This window comes from Ammospiza nelsoni, chromosome 3, assembly GCF_027579445.1.
Source record: "Ammospiza nelsoni isolate bAmmNel1 chromosome 3, bAmmNel1.pri, whole genome shotgun sequence".
NCBI classification, from domain to species: domain Eukaryota; kingdom Metazoa; phylum Chordata; class Aves; order Passeriformes; family Passerellidae; genus Ammospiza; species Ammospiza nelsoni.
In genome coordinates, this window is record NC_080635.1 from 69245260 (window position 1) to 69263082 (window position 17823).

The window sequence follows — 17823 nt, forward strand, 5'->3', positions numbered from 1 at the left end:
TCTTAAAGGCACATTTCCCTGCAAAGCAGAAGAGCCTCGGTGTGACAGCACAAGGTTTTGGAGACAGAAGTCTGACTTTCTGGGATTTAACAGGGATTTACCTCTCAGCTTTTCCTGTGCTTCCTAATAAATGAAGTACACAAGTAATAAGGTTGAATTTACTTGGGTTTTTTGCCCATTTGTTTTGATTTGGTTTCGATCTTCTGTGTTTTTTCAATAGAGCAGCCCAGAAAGAGATAGTGCAATCTGCTGGAAAATGTGTCTTTCATCACAGAGTCATAAAACAACTTAGGTTGGAAGGGGACTTTGGAGGGCATCTGGTCCACTGCCTTTCTCTGAGCAGGGAAATCTTGCAACTTCTATCTATCTCAGCAGGGAAATGAAGTTCTCTAGGGAAGAAAAGCCTTAAATATGAGAGCTGCACCTGCAACAATTTTAGGATTTTTTCCCCTGTATTTTGCCTAATTATCAGAGCCCAGAGTGACTGCACTGCTAAAGTGTATCTGTTCCAACAAAACCCTCTGCTAAGCTAATTACAAAGGTCTTCTGTTGCAACTCACTTTGCTAATCCTTAAACAAATCCAAAGTGATTATCTTGGCCTGCTATGGGCAAGGCAGAAAACGAAGTCCAAATGTGATTGAGGCTTCATTACAAATTTGAGAACTAATGACAGTCAAGTAGATATGGGATATGTTTTATATTTTGCTTTTATTAAATGATAATTCTATTTTACATTGATTTAACGCTTTGGGAGCAGGGGAGGAAGGTGATGTATCCAAATAGCGGTGCAGACTGTAAGGCTGCTAAAAATAATTCAGATGTTGCTCTGTGAAATAAAAATAGTTTTACCCTCCTTTAATTCAAAACGTCCACGTGAAATACACTACAGCCTAAATATATTGGATTATTAGATTGTAACAGGAGGATGTAAGCCCATCACTGCCTCTTTTAATTTCGTTTTGCATTAAATACAAGAGCGGGCTGAGGCGCTCGGTCAGTGCGGGAGGCTGAACCGGGAGCCCGGGATCCAAAGCTATGGGGGCTGTGACTGGAGAGGAGCCAGCCCGGGGCGCGCAGGGCCGCCGAGGCAGCTCCCGCTGCCGGCTCCGGGTCCCGGTCCTGCTCCCGGCTCCGGCTCCCGCTGCCCGGTCCGGCTCCCGGATCCCGCTCCCGGCTCCCGCTGCCCGGTCCTGTTCCCGGCTCCCGCTGCCGGCTCCGGGTCCCGCTGCCCGGTCCTGCTCCCGGCTCCCGCCGCCGGCCCCGGCTCCCGGTTCCCGCGGGGAGCGGGGGGCGCTGCGCGCGCCCGTTATTCCCGCCCATCATTCCCGCCCATTCTCCTGGCGGCGGGCGGGGCTCGGCGGCGGGCGGGACGGGACGGGACGGGACAGTGCCTGTTCCCCGCACGGCCGGGACAGCGGCGCCGAGGCTCCCGGCTCGCAGCCGCCCCGCCATGGCTCTCAGCTCCGAGCGGCTCTTCGACTCGCTGGGACACTTCGGCAGGTACGGGGGTGCCCCTGGCTGTCACAGCCGCATATCCCGTGCGGGGAGTCATGCTGCCCGCGCTGGGCGGGTGTCACAGCTGCCCGAGGGACAGACAGCACCGCGTGTCCGTCCGTGCGCTCCCGGCATCGCGCAGCCTGCGGGGCGCTCGCTCGGACACAGCGACACACGCGCGGGGACTGTCACAGCGCGCAGAGAGTGACACACGGCACCGCGCTGTGTGAACTGACGCGGACCTGGCAGGCGCTGCTGCTTGTGTCTGCAGCACTCGGCACCCCTCCGTGCGCTTTTCCATCCACGCAGCGCTCCAGCGTGTGCTCGCTCGCATCCATCCCCGCGTGTGCCGCGCTCGCACAGCCGCGATCCCGCACATGCCACATGGCCTCGCTGGGCTGCTGGCACCACGTGCGTGCGGCCGCCCCGTCAGGGCCATGCACTCTTAGACGCCTGAAACTCACACATTTCTTGCGCGTGTGAGCACACACAGACACAGACAGACACACACACGCGCAGCCCCAGGGTGTGGAACAGCCTGTGCACTTCAGGGGTGACAGAAGGGCACAAGCAGTATGCAGGGGAGTGCTGCGTGACACTCAGGCTGTGTCTGCTTAGAGGCACAGGGCTGTTGAGTGCAGGAGGTGATGTGTTTTTCATTGAGGCTGGGTTTGTTGTCTGTGTTACAGGCATATGGAGTACGTGCATATATCCTTATCAGCAAGGGTTTACCTGTGTGGTGAATGATGTGTGCCCGGTGGCGAGCTTCCTTTGATGTGCATTGTGGCTCTGGGGTGTGTCTGTGTGTACAGAGGCCTGGGTTTGTTGGATGGATACCCAGACATGGCATGTGTGTGTCTGTTTATGCTTCTGTAGCTCTGGATGCGAGGCTGGCATCTGAGACTGCTTATAGTGGGTAATGGAGAAGAAATGTTAGGCAAGGAAATTGAGTTTTAGAGGATACGAATATTAAGGCTAATGGGTGCACATCCTCACAGTGAGCTCTCTCCTGCACGTCCGTGCTGAGCTGATCATCATGGGGTTTGCAGGCACACGCTCCTCGGAGCAGATGGCTGGAATAGACCCACGTGTCACAATCTGGCTGTGAGTTCAGGCTGCAGAAGGGCAGTGTTGTGCTCTCTAACTCAGTGACCAGTGAGCCAGCCTAACCCACACTGCTGGTCTCTCAGGGGCAGGCAGGAGCAGCGTTTTGGAAAAGCCTGGGAGCTCCTTGTAATGGTTGAAGTGCCTGAACTGCAGCAGGAGAGGCTCCTAATATCATGTGCAAGCAGTAATGGTGGGTATCAATAGCCTCTTCAGATAGTTAGGATGGAAAGACATTTTCTTGTTAAAGTGGCACCTGTGCTTAAATTAGATATTTGACTAGGTTGTGACTTACAGGCATGTGTATCAGAACAAATCTCATTTGTTATCAATGGTGGGTCAGCAACAAAAATGCCTTGTTCTGTGTGAACTAGGAGAGAAATCCTAGCAATCAGTTGATTTTGCTGCTGCTGTTGTTTCTCTATTTTGTGCTCTTTGTAGAAAGCAAGCACTTGATGCTGAATGCTGAAATAACACAAAAGTAGTTATTTTTAATTATTGGAGTAGTTTTCCTACTTGAGAACATTATCAATACTTTCGATAAAGTTTTCAAGACTACTCCTTGCAATTAAAAGGAGACAAATTCTACAGCAATAACCTAGGGACCAGATTATTTGAGATGCAGTTCGTAAAGAGCTGCTTTAAGTTTAGGAGCTTTGAGATGAGATGCAGGCTGCCAAGATTTGCATAGTCCTGTTAGACTTATGGCTGTTTGAGATCTCAAAGGCCACACTAGTGGTATAGTATAACAGTAGGTATAATAGCAGCTTATGGTGGGTGGAGCTATTTAAAAATATTGTAAAAACTTTTTAAAATCCCTTGATAGTGCTAGATAAATGATCCTATTTCATATGAAAAAGTTGTTCATAACTGTAACCATAGAGTTAGTTCTTCTCAGTTTGCAGCATCCTGGCACTAAGAGATAATCAGTGGTTCATTTATTCAGGTCAAGCATTTCCCATAAGGCCCATATAACCTATGCACTATATATAGATTCTGTAGATTTGACACAGTCAGATTCTGGGCAATCCAAGCATGACTGTTAGTATCTTGAGACTGTTTTGATTTTCTTAAAATCTGACAGATGCAGTAGAGAATGAGCAGCTGTTCATACATATATAAATACAGAGATAATATGCATGCATTTTATATACATGTAATATATAATATACAGCTATATAAAAGTTATTAATATACACATAATATATAAGTTATTAATATAAATATTATATATATACCTTTCCCATTGATTAAGATTGTAAATTTTACAGAATTAATATTCACATGGATGCTGACAATATTTTGCTTTCTGTTTGGGCTCAGTTTCACAAGCCTCAGTGATGCCATTGTTCTTAATAGGGTCTTGAGACATGCATGAATAACCATAAAAATGTAATGTAGTCTGTGCCATTAAATGAAGACATTATGTCGCTGTTTGAATTTGGGCATGAGCAGCATCTGTGGCCTATAAATTCAAGAAGATTGTTTCAAACATTGTTCTTGAGTCTGTGGAGCATGAGATCACTGGTCACTGTTGCAGAGATTGGGTGACAGACAAATAGTGCTTGCCTGACTCAGATGGCCTCATCACTGAAGGGCTGCCAAGCCTTAAAGGGTTGCCACTAAAGGGCTGCCAAGCCTCCCAATGCACCTGCAGTGAACTGCACCCTTCTCCCGTGCAGCAGATCCTGCCAGACTGCACTATGGGCTCTCCCTCTCAGCCCCTCTCTGCCCACCCACTCCAGGCCCAAACTCCTGCCAGGGCCCGTCAGGTGCAGTCAGACACCGGCTGTCCCTAAGGGGAGACACAACCAGTGGGCATCAGGTTGGTAGCACGGTGGGTGAGTGAGCCTTAGGAGGTGGCTCACACTGCCTGCATGGCTGATTCTCAGGTAAACTAAAGGGCTTTTAATAACTTCAGTGACTGTAATCTAGCAGCAGGGCACAAAACATACATGTGTGGCTGCTGGTGAGAAACAGGCTGTGTGTTCTGCTGCTCTCATGTGCGCCATGGCAGTGTGCTGAGTGGAGACATGATCTAATCAGGAATGACTGTCTAGAGGGAGCTCTGGGGAGGTGCCCCTTCTGGGAAGTGTGGATGAGTGTGAGGATTTGATTTCCCAGCTGGAACGTCTGGTAGCTCTGAGATGCAGCTCACACAGTATGCAGCGTTTTCCTTGTGATTAACAGTTTTCAAATCTTGGCTTATACTTTAGCAAAAAGCAGGTGGTGAAAATTGTCAGGGAGAGAGAGGAAGATTGGGTGTCACTGACACTATTTCCAGAGTTTGTAATGAAGTATTTTCAGAATCTTCTAAAAGATTGCCTTTTCTTCTGTAATATTCTGTCTTTTACAAAGTTGAGTACATTACCTGGATTTTCAAATGTTGGTTTTATAAAGAATACATATTACTAGCAGCTAGACTATCTAATAAATTAAAAATTACTGCAATTTATCTCTACTAGATATTTATGTATTTATTCAGGTTTTGACATCTTAGCACTGTTGTCTCCTATGAACTTTTTGCCTGGTCAGTGGAGTTGCTACTGTTCGGACTGTAGAAGCAAGCAAACAATGGCTGTTGTGAGGAGGAGGGAAGCAGGACAGGCTGCTTGTTTGGATAGAACAGTCACCTGTTCCAGCCAAACATGGGATTTAGTAGACATTAATACACTTACCAACAGTTTTGACATCTCTTTATTACCCTGGAACTTTTCTAGTGTTTATAAGTATATGAGAGAGTCTGCTTAGCTAAAAAACTTGTTTGACTTTTTTAGAAATTCTTTGTAGTGGACTTCTGCAGACTGCTGCTCAGTGCCCTGGTAGCAATATTTGAGTGGCCTGTGCTAACAACTGTTTCTCCTCTCCCTACTTTGCTGAGCTTTGGTTCACTTCTAAAGCTCTACACCAAACAGTCTGTCTTCTTTTCACATCCTGGAACTTTTCCAGGCTCTTCTTTTCATGCTCTTGCCCTTATCCTCTCTCTTGTTCCACAGCTCACAGCTCTTGGGATCAGATTACTTCTGCAAATTGTGCTATGTACATGTCACTTCCAGAAATTCTTGGTTTGTATTCGAGTTAACAAGGAGTCCCAAGTATCTCAAAGATCATGCTGACTGCTTCTTTTCACAAAAAGAAAAAAAGAGCACTTTCAAGCAATGATTTTTCACACTCAACTGTTTTACAGATACCTTGAAAGGTTTTTTCCCAGAAAAATATATTTTTCAAGTGGACAAGTGTGCTTGTTGGAAATGGAAAGAAATTGGTTTTCCTTTTTCAAGTTAGTATGGAGAAGCAGGCCATTGTATTCATATTCAGCATTTGAACAGTCAAGTATTAATTTAAAAAGCGGAAGCATTACTAGATTTTTATCAAATACTAATACATTTGGTACTTAGTACATTCTACACAAAATTAATATTTTTAAACAATATAATGTGAATTTTTGCTTAACCTTTGAGTAGTTTGCTGAAGATGAACAAAGTGCCGTGGTTTGGAGATTGTTTAAAAAAAAAATCCTTTTTTCCCCCATATGCTACCTTATACAGTGAAAAAGTTTATTGCAACATATCTGTCATTCTGTTTTCAAAATGTACCAGTGGACAGCTGTCAGACAGAGGAATCTCATATCTAAGTCCTCCTTTGGCTCCCAGTCAGGGGTGGTGTTTGACAGACATATTTGATAAGCATTCTTACAACCATGCTATATTCTAACATCTGAGCCAGCCTGTGCTCATTTCATAGGATGAAACAGGGGAACTTGAGCATTTCTTTCCCCCCCCCCCCTTTTTTTTTTTTTTGTGTGTATGGGGAGGGGGATATTTTGCAAGTAGTGCTTAACCTTGTTGGTTGAAAGGCGTGGTAATAGCTTTGGAGAACCGAGGCAGCCCGTGTGTTTGCAGAGAGCAAACTCCAGCAGCCCAAACAAAGGCCTTGTTATCTATGCCTGACTAGGCAAAAGTGGAAATACTCTCAAGACTCAGAACCAAAGCTGGATACTGGCAAGTGCTCCAGGACAATGGTGGCAATGCACCAGCAGTGTGGTCTGCAGGAGGTTCTAACAGCATCTGCAGGGATCCAGGTCATACTGAGAGCAGTCTGAAGCAAGATCTGCATAGACAAAGCTGTTCTGCCACAGAACATCCTCACCCTGCAGGTGCTTGCCTGTTTCTGGCTTGAAAAAGTAGATTATAGTAATAGAAGGAGATTAAAAAGTAGATTGCCATAATAGCAAGATGACTAAATAAAAAGTGGGATGAAATTGCACCTGTACTATCCATTTCTTCTCTAAGGCTAGAACCTGCAGTGCGAGCAACACTGAAACCTAAAGCTGGTAAATCAATTATGATTTGTAAACCAGATGGCTGATATTCACCTCTGAAATGTTGCCAACACCCCAGGGTGGCTTCTAAACCAAGCTGTAACACAGACACAGTTATGGCAGCATAAGGCACTTATCACACATGTCAAGGAGCTGATCATCAACTCTTTCATCCTGAAATATTATGGTGTGAATGAATATGAAGTATGTAGGGCACTGGACAGTGTGTTCCCTGTAATACAATGCCTAGGACAGGGATACCATCCCTATAAAAGCTGTGTCAGTAATTTTCCTTATAATAGTAAAGATTTTCAGCAATACTAAGATATCTCTAAGGTGGAAGGAAATTTTTATTAAAGGCCTTACTCATGGAAAGTTTGAATTTATTGCAGGAAGCAAAGTCATGCAAGCAGAAAGCACCTTTAAATTTAGGGAATTTTTGGAAGGCCCCAGTAGCCTTTAGCACATTCTGTGACAATTTCTGTGCCACCATTTTGCTATACACAACAAGGACGATACTGAGATGCATACACTGCTGATGTTTTATTTAAGAGAACTTGAGGCACAAAACACTAGCAGCTGAACAAGAATATGAGATCCTCAACTTTTCAGAAATATGGAAAAAAAAAATAGCAAGCCAGAGGAGATATCAGCTGAGGTAGCTATATCTTAGTTACAATTGCAAGTCTGGAAAAAGTGTGATGAAAAATTGTACAAGACAGAGATTTACAAGTCCTAATAATGATAATTTGGCCATCAGTGTACCATATTAAGGTGCAGATTAGCAGATTAGCTAATGTACAGTAATATAGTGCCATATTAAGGTGTACATGAGCAGATTACTCATGGAGAGCAGATGTTCTTTGTAAATCACATGTGGTGAAAATATGATTTGAGGAATCTAGAAGCACCATCCATTGGATCATGTACTGAACCTTTTCCTCAAGAAAATGTTTTCATCAAGAGCTGAAGTTAGGTTTCTTCTTCCTGTTATCTGGAGGCATTACCATTGGGTAGCTGCCTCAGAGATGCAGCTGCAGCAGTGGTGCTGAGGCAAGAATACAGGACAAGCCCTGAAGGATAGATGGAAAAGGCCAACAAGGCAGCAAAAAGTAGAAAATAAGTACTGAAAAGGTGCTTCAAAGAACTGGGAATAATTTGCTGCTCTATAAAGAGCAGTCAGCACCAGACTTTGGATGGAGTTCAGTGCCATTTAAATGTGTTATATCCATGATGGCCTGAACTTTTCCAGCTGTATTGGGACTTCATTCTCCTCTCTAAGTTGTGAAAGTGATATGGAAGCATCTAAGTTCCTACCTGATACATAAAAGTCTGTTCTAGCTGTGTGGGGGATCAGTTGTCCAAAGCACTGGAGAGCTCACCTCAGTATCTTCACAGGCCTGTAGTGCAAACTTCAGACCCTGTTAAATCACCTTGTCCAGAGGAAGAATTGGACTGTTAGGGCATGACCCATCTGTCTTGTTTTCCCTACGTGGTTTAGGACAAAGTAAATCCTGGTTTGTGTGTGGTTCCTCACCAAGTGGAAAAGGGATCTAGAGAAACAGCATAGATTTATATGGATTGCATGCTATATACACTATATTGCATCTAAGTGAACTGTAAGCATGGTAAAATTATACTGATGATATCCCATTTTATTTAAATAATTTATATTCAGGTATCATATTCCAGAACAAATTGTTTTTTGATCTTTTTCCCTGTGTCTTTAGAACTGGTGTATGCCAGCAGAGCTGGGAATACCATAAGGTTGCTACTGCTCCACCTTTCTGAGAGAGATAATGCATGTTAGTTCCAGGTTCAGAGAAACTGGAACCTCATCCCATTTACACCTGTATTTCAGGCTCCTTGAGGGACTGTCATCCTTTGTAGATGAATGTAGCCAACCTTGGTTCTGTCTCACCCACTGAGAACAGAGGGGGCAGTTAGTACAAAAGTACATTTATGTAGAAGAACCCTGGTACGTCTGAGCAGAATTCGGCTTCTTTATTTTTGTGGAGAATGGGACCTCTAAAATGCTTGTAAATATTACTGTGCAGCTAGAATATAGTATTATTCCAGACCATTCCCTTGGATGAGATACCACAAGGGACAGACTCAAGGAAAGAACCTGCCAGTACTGTGGAAGTAAATCACAGAATCACACACAGAATCACAGAAGTTCAAGGCTGGAAGCGACCTATAAGATCATCAAGTCCAGCCGATGTTCTAACTGTTCAACTAGATCATGGCAGCAAGTGCCACATCCAGTCTTTTTTTGAATTCTTCAAGGGATGATGACTCCACCACCTCACTGGGTAAATGATTCCAGTATCTGACCACTCTTTCTGTGAAATATTTCCTTCTTAATTCTAACTTACATCTCGCTTGACGCAGCTTGAGACTGTATCCTCTTGTTCTATCTGTTATCGCCCGGAGAAAGAGACCGACCCCCAGCTCACCACAGCCACCCTTCAGGAAGTTGTAGAGAGCGATGAGGTCGCCCCTGAGTCTCCTTTTCTCCAGGCTGAACAACCCCAGCTCCCTCAGTCGCTCTTCGTATGGCTTGTGTTCCAAGCCCCTTATTAGTCTCGTTGCCCTCCTCTGGACACGCTCAAGTGACTCGATGTCCCTCCTAAAGTGAGGGGCCCAGAACTGGATGCAATACTCCAAGTGAGGCCTCACCAGTGCCGAGTACAGGGGAAGAATGACCTCTCTGCTCCTGCTGGCCACTCCATTTCTGATACTGGCCAGGATGGCATTGGCCCTCTTGGCTACCTGGGCACACTGCTGGCTCATATTCAATCGACTGTCAACCAGCACCCCCAGGTCCCTTTCCACCTGGGCACTATCCAGCCATTCCGTCCCCAGCTTATATCGGTGCAGGGGGTTATTGTGGCCGAAGTGCAGGACTCGGCACTTGGACTTATTGAAGTTCATCCCGTTTGATTCTGCCCATGCGTCTAACCGTTCCAAATCTCTCTGGAGAGCCCTACACCCCTCTAGCAGATCTACACTCTTTCCCAATTTAGTGTCATCAGCAAATTTACTAATAAAAGACTCTAAGCCCTCATCCATGTCGTCAATAAAAATATTGAACAGAACTGGCCCCAACACAGACCCCTGAGGGACACCACTGGTGACTGGTCGCCAGCTGGATGTGACACCATTCACCACCACTCTCTGGGCCCGGCCATCCAGCCAGTTCTGAACCCAGCAAAGGGTATTCCTATCCAGACCACGGCTGGCGAGTTTGTCTAGGAGTATGCTATGGGAAACAGTGTCGAAGGCCTTGCTGAAATCCAGAAAAACAACATCTACAGCCTTCCCTGCATCCACTAGCCAGGTTACTTGGTCATAAAAGGTGATCAGGTTAGTCAGACATGATCTACCCCTCCTAAATCCGTGCTGGCTGGGTCTGATACCCTGGCCATCCTGCAAATTTTGCATGATGGCGCGTAATATAAACTGTTCCATTATTTTGCCAGGTATAGAGGTCAGGCTGACTGGTCTATAATTGCCAAGATCTTCCTTTGCACCCTTTTTGTGAATGGGTATCACATTGGCCAGCTTCCAATCATCCGGAACCTCACCAGTGATCCATGACTGTTGGTAAATGATAGAGAGTGGCTTTGCAATCTCATTTGCCAGCTCTCTCATTACCCTGGGGTGGATCCTGTCTGGTCCCATAGATTTATGAATATCCAAACATTTCAATAGTTCTATAACAGCCTCCTCTTGGATAATGTGGAGACCATTCTGCTCCCTAAAACCATCAACCAGCCCAGACGGACGGGAGTCTTGAGGGCAAGTCATCTTCCCATTAAAAACCGAGGCAAAATAGGCATTAAACACTTCTGCCTTCTCCTCGTCTGCAAATACTAACTTCCCACCTTTGTCCAGTAAAGAACAAAGGCTGGTCCTACCTTTCTTCCTACCATTAATATATTTATAAAACATTTTTTATTATCCTTAACAGTAGTCGCCATCCTGAGTTCAAACTGAGCTTTGGCCTCCCTAATTTTTTCCTGCATACTCTAGCAGCCCTCTTGAATACTTCCTTGGAGACCTGACCCTTCTTCCAACTCTGATACGTCCTCTTTTTATTTTTAAGTTCCTCCAAGACCTCCTTTCTCAGCCAGGCTGGACGTTTGCCCTGTTGACTGATCTTTCGGGATACAGGAATGGTCTGTTCCTGCGCCCTCAAGATCTTTACCTTGAAGTAAGCCCACCCTTCCTGAACTCCTTTATTTTTAAGGGCTGCTTCCCAAGGGACGCTCTGAATTAATCTCTTAAACAGACCAAAGTTCGCCCTCCGGAAGTCCAGTGTACGAGTTTTACTGGTGCTCTTCCTAATTTCGCCAAGTATTGAAAACTCTATTATGTCATGGTCACTCTGCCCCAAACGACCTCCAACCATCACATCTCCCACCAGCCCATCCCTATTTGTAAATAACAGATCTAATGTAGTCCCTTCCCTGGTGGGTTCATCCACCAGCTGTAACAAAAAGTTGTCCTCCATAGATTCTAAGAATTTTCTGGATTGCCTCTTTACTGCTGTATTAAGTTCCCAGCAGATATCTGGTAGATTAAAATCACCAACAAGAACAAGGGTTGATGATCTTGAAACATTGCACAACTGCTTATAGAATAAGTCGTCTACCTCTTCTTCTTGATCGGGTCGACGATAACAGACTCCCAATATGATGTCGGCGTTGTTGGCCTTCCCCTTGATTCTTATCCATAAACATTCAACTCCTTCTTCCTTTGTTTCAATTTCGATGGCATCAAAGGTTTGCTTAACATAAAGAGCTACGCCACCTCCTCTTCTTCCTTTTCTATCTCTCCTGAAGAGTCTGTATCCAGCCAATGTAGTACTCCAGTTATATGAGTCATCCCACCACGTTTCCGTGATGGCAACTACATCATAGCTTTGCAGTTGTACCATGGCCTCCAGCTCTTCTTGTTTATTGCCCAAACTGCGTGCATTGGTCTACATGCACCTCATCTGGGCAACTGAGTTCACCCCTATCTTACTCTTGCAATTCTTGGGCCTGTTTCCAGTTAGTTCAGCTGGTTCCCCTTCCCCCTTCAAGCTTAGTTTAAAGCTCGCTCAATGAGGTTTGCCAGTTCATGAGCTAAAATCCTTTTGCCCTTAACTGAGAGGTGTACCCCATCTGATTCCAGCAAAGAAGATGCTGTAAAAGTTTCGCCATGATCATAAAATCCAAAATTATGCCAATGACACCAACCCTTAAGCCACTTGTTAATGATACGGATTCTTCTATTTCTTTCATCATTGTCCTCCGCCACCAGAGGGACTGAGCACATCACTACCTGTGCTCCTGCCTTATCAATTACCTGACCCAGTACCTTAAAGTCCTTTCTGATTGCCTTAACGCTCCTCTTCTCGATCTCATTACTGCCAGCTTGAAGTATCAGCAGTGGGTAATAATCAGAGGGCTGAATCAGTCCAGGAAGTCTCTCAGTAATATTTTGTACCCAGGCCCCAGGGAGGCAACAAACTTCCCTGTGGGATGGGTCTGGTCGACATATAGGGCCTTCAGTTCCCTTCAAGAGGGAATCACCTACGACGATTACCCTTCTTTTCTTCTTGGTACTAGAGGTAATAATTTGTGTTGCAGGTGAATCATAATTAGGAGGTTCACTAGGCAGACAATTCTCTCCTAAACCATCTAGTTGTATCTCTGGATCCAAAATCTCATACCTGTTCTGTAGTGGTACTTGGCTGGATGATGGACGGGGGATAATGGGTTGTGCATTTGCAGTGAAGAGGAACAGTTTGGAGGGAAGATGAGCCACGAACCTGCAAACGAAGCTGAAAACCCTCTTGCTATCCATAGCCATATTTTCTGTGGCTTTAGAAATAACTTGCCTTGCCTTGGGGGAGATGTGCTGTCAGGGCCGCTAACCTGGGCCCTGCCAAGAGCTCCTGAACAACTGGTGGGTCATCAGTGTGGACTCCTGAAGAGAGAGGAAGAAAGGACATACTTTTTACTCCTCTTCCATGTCCTGACTGGGTTTTAACAAAGCCTGCAGAAGATTTTGTTAAAGATTCAAGCTACTCTTTTACAGAGAGGGAGCAGAGCTGTCAATGTGGAGGCTGTTTTATTTCTCATGTAGTACATAGCCACTAAACACAGGTGTACTTAATTCCAGAAACTAAAGCATGCTTAACAGAAGAAAATCATTTGACCATACCAGACTCTGCATTAAATTGAGTCTCTTTCTTCAGGCTATAGAGATATAGAATTGAAAAGGTAGGATTCCATATAAGCAGGATTGCAACTGGCAGTATTCTCTTCAACAGGAAAGAATCTGTGGTTGACACTGAGATGCTTTGATTTACATGTTGACTTTGTCCCAAAGTTTAGAAGACAGAGTTATCTGACACTTAATTCCCTTAATGTAATGTCTTGTTAAGTGATTTTTTTAAATGAAAGATTCAAAAAAGCTAATAAAGCAAAGATATCTACTTCAGCTCTTGGGTTTTGCTTTTGATGAAGAGTCACTATGGTGAATGTCAGAATTAACAATGAACATTGTGAGAGTTGCAAATGGAGCCAGGGAGAGTAAAACTACACATTATCTAGTATAAACTGCTTTATGTAGCCCATAGAAATAGACTAAATTACCTTAACCATGTTCAAGGCTGTGAAAGTAATGCTATGGATAAAATCACTGCTTATATTAAGGAGGATTTACAGAATAGAGCAATCCAAAATTCCATTACATTCCTCTCAAGTATTTACAGAAATGATTTAAACAATCATAAACAATGATCCATGGAGCTAATATTCCATATTATTTCTAACTGAAAACTCAGAAGATACTGGTAGGTACAGGAACAGCTACAAACATTCCCTAGGAAAGTGATGTCCAGTGTTCTGAAATTAATTGGACAGACTCCTCACTTGTTTTGCATTTTTCCATGAGAACTTTCAAAAACCTGTAAGAAAGAGTAACTTTACAATCATTTTCTAGGTAGGAAGGAATTAAATTTCAAATGTAGAAATTTAAAACCTTGGGTAATATACTTAACAATGTGTGGCAGGATGTGAAGAGAATTTATGTAGAATTTTTACTGAAAATGAACTGTCTGTATCCAAATCTTCTTAGATGTGGATTATAAATAGGAAACAGCAACAAAAAAAGAGTTCTTAAAAGGCATAATATAACTATGAGAACTGTAAGTAAGGCTTAATTACTTTGTGAATTAATCTTAAAAAAATAGATTGCTCATTGCTTTAGCATAGGCAGTTTTCACCACTCTGAAGCAGATATTCAATTAATGTGTTTGTACTGTCAGCTGCAACAGATGCAAGGTTTTACAGAAGAAATATGTAAATAGAATAACAGAGGTGTAAGAGTGTTATTAACATGACAACTAGTTAGTTTTATTTCAGGATTATAGACAGAACAAAAAGGTAAAATAAATATAAGCTAGTTTGAGCAAAGTTAGTCCATTGTGTCAGCAATGTAACTAGCAGAAAACATCCTATTTCCTAAATGGGAAAGGAAGAATGAAATATAACTATCTATACATGAAGTACTGCCTATGTCTATTGTTAGGTAGAACCTCAATAAAAACACTGAAATTCTATTAGACACTTTACAGAAAAGATTTGCTTACGTAAACTGATGGAAATGGTACAGTGTGAAAGGGAATGAGATACCTAATTTGGATTTGTCCACGAAGCAGAGGCTGACCAAAAGAAAACAGTGTTACCAGAGAAACTGGAATTGAGTTTTCCCTGTGACAGTAATGCTAGTGATACATCATGCAGAGTACATGCTCATTTTCTAAATGGTAGATGTTTATAGAAATGCCATTCCTGGAATAGAAACTTCCAAGTATAGAGCCTGAAGTGTTACTACTGTTCAAGTGTAGCCACTCTGCTGTGTGTAACATGAGTCCAAATTATTCCCAAACAAAGCTAAGTCACTTACAAACTGCATGGTCACGCTCTTTTAAATTAAATTACCTGGTATATGTCCTTAACCCATGTATAGCAGAAAGGGCAAGTGGGTAGCTAGAATAAAAACAAAACTGACTCCACTGTTGGAATTGCTGTTGCTCCCAGTGATGTGCTCCCCCTTAATGAGAGCTTGCTTTCCCAGGAAAGTCAGATGGAATGTTTATGTGTACCTTGGTAGCTTGAGAGCAAATCCAGAGCCTCTGTGTCTTTCCCAGTTTCTCTGCCGTTTGAATGAGAAGGTTGGGCATTGGGCTGCAGTGGCTGAGCCATGGTCACACCATCCCCTGGCTTGGCTGTCCCCTGGGGCAGCAAGAAACCCCAGGGCACCTTTAGCAGCAGCTCCCTTTTGGCTGTGTGTGGCTGTCCATAGGTGAAAGCTCTGCTGCTCAGCTGCTGAAACCCAGCAAGATTTATTGTTTTGTCACAGGTGATGACAGGAACCTTATATGCCTGATTTAAATAGTCAAAAAGGGAAGAACTGTAGAACTGTTCAATTAAGTTTCAAAATATATATCTATTTTTAAGTATGGCCCTTAATTCTCTACCACTGTTTCTTTATTTCCATGCTGATGTGACTTCTTTCATCTGAGCTGCCATACCAAATGCAGAGTAGTGAGCAGCCAATGTATTTTTCTTCTTGACTCTAATGAATAAATGTTGGACTTGTCTTAATCAAAGGCAAATGTGCATAAGTTTAATGGGATAGAAGTGAATTCTTCAGAGAATCAGTTTTAAATATAAGAATTATTTGGTGTCTGATGTTTGCTGACTGCACATCAATGCACACATTGTTGTCAGTGATTATAATATTTAATTCCTGAGATTTTCCTGATCTCCACAGTTTCCTTTTTTCCTTTTTCATCTGTGCTGTTGATAGGTTTTAACCGGACATCAAACAAGCATGTTCTGTCTCTGAAAACAATTTTTGGCAATAATCTTGTGCACGGAGACTCTCAGCATGGTTCAAATTGACCTTCGGAGGAAAGGAAGTTTATTCTTGACACCATAAGTCAAATCAGGCTGTGCATGTTGTATATTTAAGGCTGTCTCCAAATCTGTATCTCTGCACCATAGCAAAAATACTCTTGAGTCACATTCAGTTCCTTTCTTCTCAAAAGATAAATGTGGAAGTGCATCATCACTTTTTTGTTTAGAGTGGAAAGAATGCTGAATGGCTTTTCTCACATGAAAAAAAACCAAACCAAAAACCAATCAACCCTGGATGGAATACAGAGGTTAAAGTGGTTACTGAACACAAATTCTTTCAGAAATAGTAAATATCTGGACATTTCTTTCCACTGAATCCATCCTGTTGAGTGTACACTGCACAACAAAAATGTACTGTGTTTTCTGACTTAAGCAACTTAAAAATGAGGTTGTTGACAAGACAAGCAGTAAAAATAGTTCTTGTAAAGCCTGTGGAATAGTACAAATATTTTGCTAATCTCAGAACAGTTTTGTGAGTCTATTCTACACCAAAATGATTTAAAATGTTTATATTAGATTTTGATGAGTATCTGGTAATTCCCCCTCTTCTGTTTTTGATTGACAGACAAGAAAATCAGAATCATATTTTATTTAACATAAAAATTAGTGTCCAACAGCAAGTCTTGTCTCTGCTATACACTGCAATAACTGACAATGCTAAAGTACTCTGAGGCTGGGGATTTATTCTCTAACAAATATATGGCAGTGTGCACTTCAAGTATTTTTTGTGTGCGAGATGGACAGCTTTCCAAATAGACTGGTATGGATAGTTTGCATGGATGTAATATAAATCATACTGAACAACTAGTCTAGCTTATTGGTTTGGTGTTTCATTTTTAAAAATTTAATATCTATTTTGACTTTTTTATTCAAGTCAGATCAGTTTGCCAGACAAAGTTCACAGATGGTCCACAAAAGAAATACCACCACAGCTGAGGCTAGGGTGCACTGTGTCTCAAGGGGGGAATAAACAGTGGCAAAAGAGAAGGGAGAAAATATCTTGCATTGACAGTGCCACAGAGATGTTGTGCCATGAGACTACAGCCAGAGCAACAGTGATCTGAGATCTAATTCATTGTCTTTATGGAACAGTATTTCTCATATTCAGGTACTGACATGGTATTACCAGTTGTTTTTCTTACTGATCTTTGAACTTGTGCAGAAGAAATAGAAATGCAAAAATCTTTTTTTACTATAAGCTGCAAAGTGAAAAAAAAAATACTGTGGAGAAATATCACAAATATTTTAAGAGGGATTGGAACGTTTTCATGTTGTGTCTTGCTTTTGTAAAGACAATTTTAGGCTCATTTGACTTCTGGCATTCATTAAGCATCTCTATACTGGAGCAGTAGCCTATAAAGTCTTCTTGACTTCTATATTTGACACTCCTGGCAAGAGTGACAAAATGTACTTGCCAAGTAATTATCTCCCATGGCAAGTCACTGAAGAGATGGAAAAACACTGAGAGGAATTATCATACCTTTTAGGACAGTCATCATGTTCACAGAACTTTTTTTTGTAAATGGCAAAAAGTGGGGTTTTAAAAAGGAAAACATATCTGTAAAATAGGTTAGACTATTTGCAACAATATATGTTCTATAATCTGTAGTGTGTGTGTGAAGATGACTGGTATCTAAAACCCTATTGCTAAAATCTGCCCCTTTTGAGATCAGTCCTGGAAAATAAATCACAGAATTTGCTTTCTTTGGGTGAATTTCAATAGTGTTTTTTGCTCCTGCAATGGTATTTTCTTACCATTTCCATGCATGAACAACAGTATTTCTTTACTCAGGGAAATTTAACTTTAAACATTGAGTTTGATGTGGTTAATAAAGGGATTATAGTATATATTATAGTATATATATATATATATAGCATAGAGTATATGTTATATATAGTATATAGTATATATACTATAC

At 42.5% G+C, this 17823-nt stretch overlaps 1 protein-coding gene across 3 annotated transcripts in view; it reads left to right on the forward strand.

The window, feature by feature from the left end:
- The first annotated feature begins 1398 nt into the window (after positions 1-1398).
- The window catches only part of SLC22A16 (solute carrier family 22 member 16), a 38020-nt gene continuing 21595 nt past the window's right edge, over positions 1399-17823 (forward strand). For all 3 annotated transcript variants that reach the window (XM_059468702.1, XM_059468704.1, XM_059468703.1), the window contains exon 1: positions 1399-1501. In XM_059468702.1, coding sequence (XP_059324685.1) covers positions 1452-1501 — 50 coding nt within the window. In that variant the 5' untranslated portion in view covers positions 1399-1451. The remainder of the gene's footprint in view (positions 1502-17823) is intronic.